The sequence below is a fragment of the Danio aesculapii genome, chromosome 4, assembly GCF_903798145.1.
Source record: "Danio aesculapii chromosome 4, fDanAes4.1, whole genome shotgun sequence".
Classification (NCBI taxonomy): domain Eukaryota; kingdom Metazoa; phylum Chordata; class Actinopteri; order Cypriniformes; family Danionidae; genus Danio; species Danio aesculapii.
In genome coordinates this window covers 39,546,932-39,560,938 of record NC_079438.1, presented here as the reverse complement: position 1 = coordinate 39,560,938, position 14,007 = coordinate 39,546,932, and the positions used below count along the sequence as shown (strand labels likewise).

General features: G+C 40.1%; 1 protein-coding gene across 1 annotated transcript in view; it reads right to left on the bottom strand.

The window, feature by feature from the left end:
* snd1 (staphylococcal nuclease and tudor domain containing 1) overlaps window positions 1–14,007 on the bottom strand; it is a 303,535-nt gene that overhangs the window by 251,949 nt on the left and 37,579 nt on the right. Inside the window, 1 exon segment of the mRNA XM_056455628.1 lies at window positions 8,623–8,727. Within this exon segment, the coding sequence (XP_056311603.1) occupies window positions 8,623–8,727 (105 nt within the window).

The window sequence follows — 14,007 nt, the reverse complement described above, 5'->3', positions numbered from 1 at the left end:
TTGCAAATTACACGAATCTATACTAGATTTAATGTACAATACATGAAACTAAGCTAGGACGCAGACGGTTTTTGTTGATTTTGGGTTGATGTGGTCAATCTGAACAGACGGGTTCAAATAGTCTAAAAGAATTAATCTGCTCTATTGGTTGGAAAATAATGTTAGCAAAAATGCAGCTGTCGCAAATTATATTCTTTACCCTTTTCCAGGGTTTTAATCTCTTGAGAACCATCTCGCAAAAGAAGCTTAGCTCCAACCGTAATCATTTATTCATTTTCTTTTCAGCTTAGCCCCTTTATTAATCTGGTGTCGCCACAGCGGAATGAATCGCCAACTTATCCAGCATATGTTTTATGCAGCGGATGGCCTTCCAGCTGCAACCCATCACTGGAAAACATCCATACACACTCATACACACATACACTATGGACAATTTAGCTTATCCAATTCACCTGTATTGCATGTCTTTGGACTTGGAAGGGAAACTGGAGGACCCGGAGGAAATCCACATGAACACGGTCAGAATAAGCAAACTCCAACCCTAATCAAGCAGACCAAAAGTTCTTCAGGATCGCTAGATAGCTACAGGCAAGTAAATTTCTGCAGAGTTAAGATAAAACTCTATGAACTTGGACAGTTGAACTGGATAGTTGCACCCTATTCACATGAGGCATCTGCATTACTGCTTCTTACTTTAAACAAAATAACGTGGAGTGTTTAAAAGTGGGTCTGTCAAATTGCGTTGGGTCTGTTGCAAAAAGAAGTTTATCAATTTTTATACAGATACCAGGACTTGTACCAAAGGGACCAAGCCTTTTTTGCAGAGGAAGTTGATGATTGTGGTATGTATAGTGGTATTTGATTGGCTGTTGTCACTATGACAATGCATCAACCATCAATGCAGACAACCACCGTGAATGGCGCACTATTGTCCAATTCCTGCTCATTGAAGGTCAATCTTTGGCAGATTGTAGCTCCAAACCACCTGTCTAGAAGTTTAAAGTGAGTGTAAAGGCCATGATCAACTGGTGTTACATTGGTTGTAGCAAAACTCTGCAGGAGAGTGGCCCTCCAGGAACAACCCTGCGATATATACTCAATCTAGAGCAGAGCTGATTCCATCTGGCCCTCAATATGCACTTTTCTACAGAATCAAGCTCTAAACCTAATCAAACACCAGAGAAATACCTAATCAAGTTTTACTATCAAGAATTATTCCATAAAGTTACAGGCAGGTGGGTTTGGTTGAGGCTTGAAAAACTATAAAGAATGATGGATCTCAAGGCCAAAGCTGAGAAGTTCTGATGTACTGTATAAGGTTTATAGACTCAGTTATTCTTTCTGGTAATACTATCTGCTAGTTAAGGAAATCAGTGTCAATTGAGTGCTTAAAGTTTACAACATTTTGCACTTCATTTCTGGCTTCGAAATGTATTTTTCCTGCTATAAAATAAGTTACAAATTGAAACAACTTACTAGAATTTTTAAAAACCCAAATGTTTATGTTTGATCCCTTTGGACCATCATTCCATCAGCAGTAACTAACAGTAATTAAGCAGCCACAGGAAGGAAAAGGTCCCCAGCACTACGCAACAAAAGCGTGAGAGATAAAGAGAAACACAGGGCAGCAGCTGTCAGAGTTCATCTTCGTGTTGGTCAACACATCTGGCCCTAAATCCCCCCAAAGTCCTCACAGCAAGAGAGGGAGAGAGAGAACAGTACAGACAAACACACACACAGATCCCCGGGCTGGCCTGAGGTCAGGTTTGTCTCTTTGAGTTGAAGTGTTTGTATGGCATGGCACAGGGACAACAGTTTCACGCCCTGCTCTGAACTGAGGAGGAGAGAGTGTTTAAATCAGGACAAGAGGAAGCGTGAGAGACAGATGCTTCGAAAGAAGGTAGAACTGTCACAGCGTGACAAGAGTCGTGATAGGATAATGCGACAAGCAAGAAAAGCTAAAAATGTTAATGTGAGATTTTGTCCTCACCAAGCGGCAAGTAACAGGACATTGTCAACTGCTTGGTTCTATTTATGTTATGTCAACTAGACGCCCTGTGTTATACCAAACATGCCTGTAAGACTCCACGGAGATGGCATTTCATAAATGTGAACGTTGAAGAGATTAGTGCAGGATTTCGGAAGGTTTTATGAGTTAAACATTTTTTTAAATGTGAAAGTGGATCTGAAAAATATAATCAAACTTTAATTTTGTATCAAATACTTTAAGGCTTGAAAACTTCTGATTTAATCACTCGAGTTTGGAAATAATAAATTTTATTTATGTTTATGAGCCCAGATGTTTAGAAGTTTAATAGTTGCCCAAATTCTTTGAATCAAACAGGTTTATACTTGTAAAACTGCCTTATAGTTATGTTATTATAATTACATTTTGAAAAATTGCTCCACGTCTCTAATTTACATCAATCACTGAACAGCTTCGTACAACATTGCTCGATGGCACCACTAGCTTGTTCAGTTTGTGTCGCGTAATTCAAAAGCGAAAGTCATCATTTTGCATATTAGTAGTAGCTGTAGTTACAGGACTACACATCATTGTATATATACTCGTGTTGTCATGATACTGGAATGCGATACCAATTGGTACTGAAATTTTAAAAACATCGCTGAACGCTATTGAGCACGTTCTTAAACAGCGCTGATTTGCCATTGTGTTCATGTGCTAAACAGAAATTACTGTGATTGGCCGTGAAGGTCATCAGTTCACCGAACTCACCACTGTTTACTGAGTGTAACCACAGATATAGGGACACTGGAGCGTTTTAAAGCAGTGAACATGCTCAAATGTGAGCTTATAAACAGACACTCTGTAAACAGTGGTGAGTTCGGTGAACTGATGACCTTCATGGACAAATCACAATCATTTCTGTTGAGCATGTGAACACAATGGTAAATCAGTGCTGTTTAGGAACTTGCTCAACAGCACTCAATGTTAGCAGGAACATTAGTGTGGCCGTTTTTAACATTTCAGTACTGATGGGTTTCGAATTCCAGTATCGTGACAACACAATTATATACACCGTGCATCCCACAGATGATATGAAAAATAGGAAAATCTGTAATTATTATAATATAATATTCAAATCACATCTCGGAATGGCGTCCTGAATGAATGTAGTAATAAAGCTCATTTTCGAGCACGGTGAAAAAATGAAGGCGTCACTGATGATGATGACGACGAACCCCCTTACTGCAGAAAGTGTGGAGAAGAATTGCAGATCAATTGATGAGTTTCATTTCATTTTTCTTTTATTGCTTTTACGTTTATCCTGCCATTGTTTTCCCTAGGTAAAAGTAGAAAATCTTCCTTAATAAGTACAAGAAAAAACATCTGTTTAAAAAATAAATAAATAAAAAAAAATAAAAAATTAAATAAAAAGTTAACTAATACTATGTAAACGGTTTTAAAAAGGCAATAAACACTGTCTTCTCCTGCACTGTAAAAATGCTGGTTCCACACAATCTATGTGTTGGGACAACAAGAAAGAATTCAATTACTTGGTTTTAGTGGATTGAACGTAAAACAATTAAAGTTGTCTCCCCAAAAAAACTCAAGAATTGTGTTCTGCTCATTTTAAATAAGTAGTTTGAACTAACAGCAAACGCCATTTTTTAAGTGTGTGTAACAAGCAAGATTCAGAAGCATAAAGTTGCGTGGTGCTACCTTATGTGGTAGGATATTTCATCTTTTCATTATGCACCATATAACATCAGTGAGTAATTTTTCACGGTCATCCTGCTCATTGCTAGTGAACATCACTTGGGTATACATGCTAAACGCATCTAAAAAAAACTGTTAATAAAGAGCAACCAATTTCTAGGTGTGCACAAGCCTTGTCCACAAATGGACCACGGATTTTTCTTGTAGTCATTTAAGCAAACCCCTTGCATTGGTCCTTGGAATTCCTGAGATGTACCATCCTTGTTAAAAAACAATGGTTTCAAAGTGTTCCGCTTTGTATCAACTGGTTGAGATGAGGTTTAGAATTGAAACAATTTAAAAGAAATGCACACAGAAAACTGGCATAAAATATGCAACATTATGCAAATCAAACAGAGCAAAGAGTGAATTGCAGTTGCGGTTGCATTTACTGGAATGGTCAAATCCAGTCATTTCAATGATTGGATGTTTGTATTAAAGCACCATTTCCCCCCACAGAATCAGCATGGTGATCATGCTAATTTCATGCTAACGGCTTCTGTATTAGACAGCTTCATGCATTGCTACATCAACAAAAGACACTTCTTTTTACTGTATGCAAATCCTGAAAGATTCACATACTGCAACTGTAAACAGGCATGTTGAAATGTCAAACCCTTAATTTTGTCTATTTATGAGTAAAAGCTGGCAGAGTGCTCATACAGAAAACCATTACCGAGAGCCATTTTGATAAACGCAATCAAAAGAGTAACTGAAAAAAATGTTTGCAGCTGTTCTGAAAGCATTGTACAGCTGCTGTTTGAATGTATGCCATTTAAATTAATTACGACACCAATTTAAAAGTTGCTGCGTGCTAAACTACTGCTGTCCAGAATCGATTAGCTTGATGAAAAGATTAACTGAGATCTTGTTAGTTACATATAGCATTGTGTCAAGGTTAATGTAGCATTAGATTAGGAAAAAATAAATGTAGCTAGCCACCCCTTTTTCGATTGGAAATGACTGACTTTTAAACGACTATTGACATGTTAATGTACTGAACAAAAAAAAAATGATCATAATCAAATTGAACCCTTCTTCATTCCAACCTTGGTACTCTGCATTAAAAAACTGAACAGAAACCTGATCTCCGGCAGGTCCCTTAGAACCAAGGCAGAACAGATACTATTAGTGGCATTTAATGGTTTGGAACGCATACTATCTTTTATTTAGACCATAGAAGTAGGAGATCAGAGGTCGGATTTGACATGGCAACATCATTATTGATGAAACCTCATATTCAAGGGCAGCACGACCTCAATGACTGTAAAGCTTCAATACGGGCACAACTTTGCACACTGCTTTCGCACGCTTTCTCTCTCACCCTCTTCAAAGAGTGCAGCCGAGCAGGGAAAACATACTGCAAGAACATCTGGTGCAGAGATGCGCTACAGAAGATACAGTCAGTAAACGGAACAGGAGTGCAGGTTTCAAAGGGGGAAGTACCTAAAGCACATCAATGCCTTTACAACAGGGCTGTGCCCGGGAAAAAAAACCCATTTCAGACAATATAAAAAGGCAGAAGTCACTGACTGACTTGAGCGAGGCAGCTGCCATAGGTGTCAGACACATGCAAGCAACCAAACACTGCCGGATGGTCACCATGGAATTATGATAATTACATCACACTGCCTGATACACAAGCTCCCTGCCATCTGATCCACCTTCTGTAGCATGGAGAGACTGTAATAAAATGGGATTTACATTTTCGGAGAAAAATATAAGTGGTTCTTTTGCCTTTGCAGAACACTACATTATACAAGACGGTTGAGGATGGTTTTCAGGTCGCTATTTTACAGGTTTTGTTTAGGGGGTTGATCTCTTTGAAGGGATTATTCCTAGAAATGACAATTCTGACAGTTAAAACAACGTCATGACATTCAAAAAAAACTACAGTATTAGTTTCCACTTTTACTGTGTGTGTGAAAATAACACAAAGTAAAATATTTTATTGAAACTTAATGTTTCTAATTCCATTCATTTAAAGTCTACTTGAAATGGAAGTTAAGATTGTCCTTTTGTCCTCGATCATAACAAGCATCTATTTGAAATGGCTTTTAAAAGGAGTTAAAACACGTAGGGTGGTGCATGATTTCGTTCTTTGGCAACCGATTGGATGATTAGAAGATGGGCGCTGCTAACAAAATGGAGTAAGATTTCAGTTGTGGAGGATTACTGTCCACCAGAATTACCCTCTGATGGATTTTTTTTTCAGATGCCCATTGATGAAGAGAAGGAAAAGTGAAATTTTAAAGATGGAAATGTATTACATTCATACCTCTGACTACCCTGAAGGTAGACCAGAAACAAAACCCTCACTGTTAGCCCAGCACTAAAGCCATTCCATGTAACCAGAAGTTACCAGAAAAAGGTCATTTTGAGGGGGGAGGAAGTAGGGCTGGGCGCTTTGGCCTAAAATCTGAATTAATTGACCATAATAACTCATTTACAATTAATGAACAATCATTTCATTTATTTATTTTTCTGCCCTCATAGTTTACGGACAGGTTTTGTACAGTAAATGCGCTCATATTAAGTTAAGTTAAGCTCGTATTAATAAGTAAGAGTTTTTTAAATAAAGGGTGCATTACCTGATTTTAAAATAACTGAAGGGAACACACCATCTACTATCTATGATTATTTATTTAACATCAATGTTGAGCAACTGAAATTAAAACACACATTGCCTAAAACGAACAGTCACTTTCTTTTTAAAAAAAAGTAATCTCTTAACTTGCACTTATGGAAACAAAATAAATTGTTTTCAATGTTTTTAATATTAAAAGTAGAACACAAGCATCATCTTTTCGAAATAAAATAACTTGTATATTCTCTTGTATATTCTGTAAACAATATTTAATAACCAACACATGCCTTGCGTGCCATCATACATTTATTTTTCCGCATGATGTTTGTGTTGCTCGGCAATAACCCTTCCGAAACGCTAGCTGACATGGGTTATGTTCCTCCGTGTCGAGTTTCTTCGTGGGTGTTTTGTTTTTCTAAAAAGCTACCTTAATGTACAAGTAGCCAAAACTCACTCAGAGGCGGGAACCAGCGGACGTGCAACAACTTTAATCATAAGGTAAACAAAACAAAACTTTCCATCTGGAGATCCTTCAAAGGACTCGACACTTCTAAACACGCACTCTAACAGGATCGCTCCGGCCACACATCTCAACGCTACCAAACAAACTTGCACTACGTGTTGTTGAAACGTATAGTTACACTTTTTGACAAGTGTGCATCAGCATTGGCAAAGGCAAGGGGTCTGTAAACACACAAAAACTGCACCAGACCATTCGTGTGTGTGTGCTCGACACGGAAGTTGAGCAGGGTCATGTCACTCCACACGTGGTAGGGAAAGTCGTCGGTGAATAAAAAAAATAAACGGCCTGGAAAATTGATCTATTATAGGTTGTGAATGTCGATTTCGATTACTTTTCGATTAATCGCCCAGCCCTAGAAAGGAGGGTTATCGTTTATGATTAAAGATTATGAGGGCATCATTTATAACAAACGCTACTATACACATACAAAAAAATAAGAGTTAATTGATTTCATGTCGACTTCAAACAAATGCTTAAACCTAAAAAGTCTGAAATGGAACAAGCGTCGTCTCATTAAAATGGCTGACACTGAGGGAAAAAAAAAAGAATCCAAAAGATCAGTTTGCTGTCTCTTTGGTAAATCAAGCTTTCAGGCTTATCTTTCGAGAAAGTCCAAACGCTAAAAAACATTTTTTTAAAAGCTCTCCAGTTCGTCTCATGCTTCCGAAGCACGTATGAGATCTAAATACATCCGTAATCTTTATTGTTTTGTAATCATCTCTGATCTGATTAAAGCCATCTTTAAGCTGCCAGGATAGAAACACGCTGTGATCGGAATGCTCGCTGCAGCCCTGTATCCATAGATACAGACCCACAGCTCCGCATACCAGCTCTCTGTTTACATGTGCATGACAAATTGCCACTCTCCGAAAAGCCTCCTTTAAAAAAATAAATCACAAACTTCATTAAAGATTTCAAACATCTATCAAAAGTACAAGACCATGAAAAGTACAAGCCCATTGTGCGTGCTACTGCGATGCGCTGGTATTTAAAGCCCTCCTTAATAAACTACAATGTCTAATTTGCTAAATCAACGCTGAGGCTAATTCTTTTTTTTTTTTTTTTTTTTACCAACATGCTGAATCATCGACTCGTATTACAGGAGTTCAGGGGTCAGGAAGAGTCTGGCTAATTGCAGAGCAATCTTCGCACTTCAATTTTAGCAGCTTTTAATTTAACATACAGTTTTCTGATACACACACACACACATTTAGACTAGACAAAGCTCCCATTACACACCAGCTCTCATTAATGATCATAATGGGCGTGAATAAGAACAGACAAGCGCATTTCTGAGTGTTTCAAAACTGCGATAAATGTGTGTGCGCAAAGGCGGCTGCACAAAATGATGTTTCCATATTAATTTGTTAACATCTAGCAAACCAAAGCGAGCATTTGAGAATTGCACTGGATTGAGTGGACGCGTATGACGTTAATAGATGAGAAAGAGAGATTCGGCGAGAGCGTGTGCTCATTACGGGAGTAGATCTATAGGGCTTTTGGCTGCAGTGCAGCACTGGTGTGTCAGAGCGAACGAGCGGAGGGGAGGAGGGCCGGTGGGCTTCTGTCTCTCTAGCTCCCCCTGGTGCCCAATAAAGCCGCCGCTCTTGAGATCACAGTGTGAAAGATGCATGAAGGGAGGAGATCTGCGCTTTTAAGAGATGGAGGAGAGGGGGGAAAACCTTCACATCAGCACTTTGCAAACAGTGTAACAGACAGCCGGCACCCTGTGGACTCAGTAATGGCCTCAGTGACAGGGAGATCCAAGGACAGACGTGCATTAACTCGTACCTCGCCTTCGAGCCTCGGGGGTCTGATGCTGGACAGGTGGATGGTCTTATATTCCCCAGAGTTCAGCTTCACCACGATGGCATCTGCGTTCACGACCTGCATCACCTGTAAAGAAACGGAAGAAAATAAATGCAGAGATAGATGGAAAGGTCATTAATGTTTAGCAAGGTTTGAGATGATATTTGGTCATGAAATACGCAAGAATCAATGACATGTGATGACACTAATCTTCAAGCTAGGCATTGATCGGTATAAGATTCTAAAAATATGATAACCTTGGATAAAAATATCACAGTTTCACGGTTTTGTGATTACTACTCTAAAATACATATTTTTAAATGTCTGGGTAAAAACACTAAAACTTTCCCCTTTGAACATATTTGGAGAAACATTTAATATAATTTGGAACAGTAAACATCCAAGCAGGCACAGGATGTTAACATGACTTCAGATTGATGCTGTAACCAAACGTCGTTGGGACATTGCATTTAGTTTGGAGGTGAAAACCAGGTTGATATCAGAACCCGATGTCAATGTCCAACATCCAACCTAAAATCAACCAAATATCAACGTCTAATGATGTAACAGCTTGTTTTGTTGACGTTTACCAGTATGACATCTATCGAACATTGGATTTTGGTTGCCATACCTGACGAATCAATGTCAGTATTTGACGTCAATATGATGTTGGTTTAAGATGTTGGCTCGATGTTAGATTTTAGTCACTTTCCAATACAACCTAAAATCAATCAAATATCAATGTCTAATGGTGTTAAAGCTTGACATTGTGTGGACGTTACGACTATTGCATTTACCAGACGTTGGATTTTGGTTGCCATACCTGACGAATAAATGTCAGTATTTGACGTCAATATGACATTGGTTATAGATGTTGACTCGATGATTGATTTGATTTCCAACACAACTTAAATCAATCAAATATCAACGCCATTGATTTCATTATTGGATGTCAAATTAATGTTGTTCTTAGATGCTGGCTAGACACTGAATTTTGGTCACCTGATGTTATGACCTAAATCTAACCTAATAACGTCGTATGATGTTGTGTGATTGCTGTGATGTCAGGCTAAATAATTTAAATAAATCATCGACTCAATTATTCTGCAGTCTAAATTGGTTTTAAAAGCACAGAATTTAAAAGCGATTTTAAAACCTTGACTTTTCCAAACCATGGTATACCTTAAACTGTTTTCATCCCTTGTCTAAACCTGATACCATATTTGAATGTGTTTTTTTATAACTTGGTGTGCATATTTGAACTTTGTGTGAGACTTACATTGTACAGTGATGATTTTAAGAACAAAAAAAACAACTTGAAGTTTTCAAAGTGTTTGAATGCAAGCTCTGAAAAATAATATGGAACTGCTGCATTTTAAAGTCCCCCTGAAAAGTATTTCTGTAAACTAGAGTGCTCCAAAACAATGAGAAAATTCTAATTAAGAAGAAAATAAAGCATACACATTCACTTCCTCAAATAAGGATCCAAGATCACCAGGCTCTATTGGCTATTCTTAAACAGTGGAGGAGCATCTCAACATGTCCTACGCTTACAACTGACATTACATCACACATCTATTAAAACTGCACATTTCAAGGCACTTCAGAGGACCTTCACGTTAATCCCATTTGTGATGCCATACCTACAGCAATCAACTCTACATTTAAACACCAATAAAAAAAATCAGAAAGAGAGAAAGAGCTTTATTGCCAGGTATGTTCACACATACGAGGAATTTGTTTTCGTGACAAAGCTTCTACAGTGCAACAGGATTACAGAGACAGGACAAAAAAACAGATAATAAATATTTAAAAAAATAGAAGTAGTGAGTGCAAATATACAGATTGACAAGTGTATGTACATGTTTATTACTATATACAACGTTATGTGCAGCTGTTATGTGCAAATTGGCATGTAAAGTGTGTTGTTAAATAAGTGTATATGTGTATAAAAGTGTATGGCAAGTAGTGATGTTGGCTCCACAATTATTATCATCAAGTGTTCATGAGATGGATTGCCTGAGGGAAGAAACTGTTTCTGTGTCGGGCTGTTCTGGTGCGCAGTGCTCTGTAGCGTCGACCAGAAGGTAACAGTTCAAAGAGGCAGTGTGCTGGGTGTGAGGGGTCCAGAGTGATTTTGGCAGCCCTTCTGCTCGCTCTTGATAAGTACAGTTCTTGGGGAGTAGGAAGCGTTGTACCAATGATTCGCTCAGCAGTCCGAACTATTCGATGTAGTCTTTGGAGGTCGTATTTAGTAGCTGAGCTAAACCAGACAGTTATTGATGTGCAGATGACTGATTTAATGATGGAGGTGTAGAACTGTTTCAGCAGCTCCTTTGGGAGGATAAACTTCCTCAGCTGACGAAGAAAGTACAGCCTCTGTTGAGCTTTTTTGACAATGGAGTCAATGTGAGTGTCCCACTTCAGGTCCTGAGAGATGGTGGTGCCCAAGAACCTGAATGACTCCACTGCTGCCACAATGCTGTCCATGATGCTCAGTGGGGGGAGAGCAGGGGGGTTTCTCCTGAAGTCCACTATCATCTCCACTGTTTTGAGCGTGTTGAGCTCCAGGTTGTTGTTACTGCACCAGACAGCCAACTCCTTAACCTCCTGTCTGTAAGCAGACTCGTCACCGTCCTGAATGAGGCCGATAAGTGTGGTGTCGTCTGCAAACTTCAAGAGCTTCACAGAGGAGTCTTTTGAAGTGCAGTCATTCGTGTACAGGGAGAAGCAGTGGGGAGAGGACACACCCCTGGGGGGCGCCAGTGCTGATTGTACGGATACTAGATGAGAATTTTCCTAGCTTCACCAGCTGCTGCCTGTCCGTTAGGAAGCTGTTGATCCACTGACAGACAGAGGTGGGCACAGAGAGCTGAGTTAATTTGGGCAGGAGAAGTTTTGGGATGATAGTGTTAAACGCCGAGCTGAAGTCAACAAACAAGATCCTCACATAGGTCCCTGGTCTGTCTAGGTGTTGCAGAGCATAATGCAGTCCCATATTTACTGTATCATCCACAGACCTGTTTGCTCTGTAGGCAAACTGAAGAGAGTCCAGTGAGGGTTCAGTGATGTCCTTCAGGTGGGCCAGCATCAGTTTTTCAAAAGACTTCATGACCACAGATGTTAGCGCCACCGGTCTGTAGTCATTTAGTCCTGTAAGTTTGGGTTTCTTTGGGATGGGGATGATGGTGGAGCGTTTGAGGCAGGAGGGCACTTCACACAGCTCCAGTGATCTTGAAGATCAGGGTGAAGATGGGGGCCAGTTGGTCAGCACAGGATTTTAAACAGGCTGGTGTTATAAAATCTGGGCCTGGTGCTTTTTTCCTCTTTTGTTTCTGGAAGACCTGGCGCACCTCCTCTTCACTGAACTGTAGGGCAGGTATGAAGGGGGCGGGGGTGGTGGAGGGGTTAATGGTAGCGTGAAGAGCAGTTCAGAGTGGGTGTGGGGGGTTTTCTCAAACCGGCAGTAAAACTCATTCAGGTCGTTTGCAAGTCGTTCATTGTCTACAGTGCTGGGGGATGGTGTCTTGTAGTTTGTGATGTTTTTCAGACTTTTCCACACGGATGCTGAGTCGCTGGAAGAGAACTGACTACCTTAGTTTCTCAGAATAGTTCCTTTTGCGACTCTGATCTCCTTTTCCAGTGTGTATTTGGCTGCTTATACAAGGCCCTATCCCCATTCCTGTAAGCAACCTCCTGGCCTGACGTAGCTGTCTGAGTTTTACAGTGAAACCATGTTTGTCATTGTTGTATGTGAGTTGAGTCCTGGTAGGAATGCACACGTCTTCACAGAAACTGATATAAGATGTACAGTCTCTGTGAGTTCATCCAGATCGTTTGCAGCAGCTTCAAAAACATCCAGTCAGTGAGGTCGAAACAGGCTTGTAGATCCCGCTCTGTTTCGTTAGTCCATCTTTTCACAGATCTTAATACAGGTTGGCTGTTTTCAGTTTCTGCCTGTAGGTTGGAATGAGATGAATCAAAACAATGGTCAGAGTGTCCCAAAGCTGCCTCGTTGGACGGAGCGGTATGCATCCTTTATTGTGGTATAGCAGTGATCCAGTATATTTCTGTCTCTTGTGGGACATGTAACATGCTGTCTATATTTTGGCAGTTCACGGGACAGTTTTGCTTTGTTAAAATCCCCGAGAATGATTAAAACAGAGTCGGATGTTGTTGCTCTATTACCGTGATATGATCGGCTAGTTTCTGTATCGCCAGACTCGCGTGCGCGAGCGGAGGAATGTAACACTGACGAGGATGAACGAGCAAAACTCGCGCGGGGAGTAAAAGGCTTACAGTTAATAAACAGTTGCTTCGAGATCTGGACAGCACATCTTCTTTAAAACTGTTACAATCTGTACAACCACCTTTCATTGATGTAAAAGCACGTCCCCGCCACGCGTGATTTCCGCGTTGATTCTCGTCGCGATCCGCTCTGAACAGCTGATAGCCGGTAGGTGAAGCGCGTTGTCCGGTATGGTGTCGTTCAGCCAGGTTTCCGTGAAACACAGAGCAGCTGAATGCAAGAAAATACTGTTTGCTCTGAGAGAGCAGAATGAGTTCGTCTATTTTGTTGGGTAGAGAGCGGAGATTTGCTTGATGGATGCTAGGCAATGCGGTCCGAAATCCGCGCTGTCTGAGTTTCACCAGCGCGCCTGCACGCTTTCCTCGTCTGCCGCGCTTGAAAGCGTTTGAGCACACCGCGGCTCCTCGACTACAATGTCCACAGAACATCAGATAAATCCGGTATGGAAAAATATTCGGTGGTGTATGTGCCCGAATGTCCAACAATTCGTCTCTGGTGAAACTAATTGTAGGAATATGACTTGAGACAGGACAAACTAACAAAAACACAAACACTACTGAGAGCACGACACGGAGGCTGCCATCGCCATCGGCGCCATCTTGCCATGATTGCAAATGATTACAAAATCAACTATTTAGACTCAAACTTCCCATAATCACAGTTTCATGACCATAAATGTTTTTTGATGCATTTAAGATTGGTTTGTCCAATATTTACTAGCTATGCCAATATTCAGGCCTCGTTTTGAGTGACCGCATGAGTAGATGTTGAAAGAGAACAAGAGGTCACTGCTCTACTTGCAACACAGGAAATCAACAAGGGAGGGAAAAAAACACACAAGCGTAACCCAATTCAGCCTTTCTTCCTTCCAACCCTAGGATGAATACTCAGAACTCTAAACTCCAAGAAATTTAACAGAAGCAATAAAAACATGATCCCCATCAGGCCCCTTAGAACCAAGGAGACAGAACTGATATTCAGGCCTCATGTCACAATAGTTGTTGTTGGAAAAATAAAAGGTGGCCACCAAGAACCACTTGAAAAAATCTAAAGGAGCA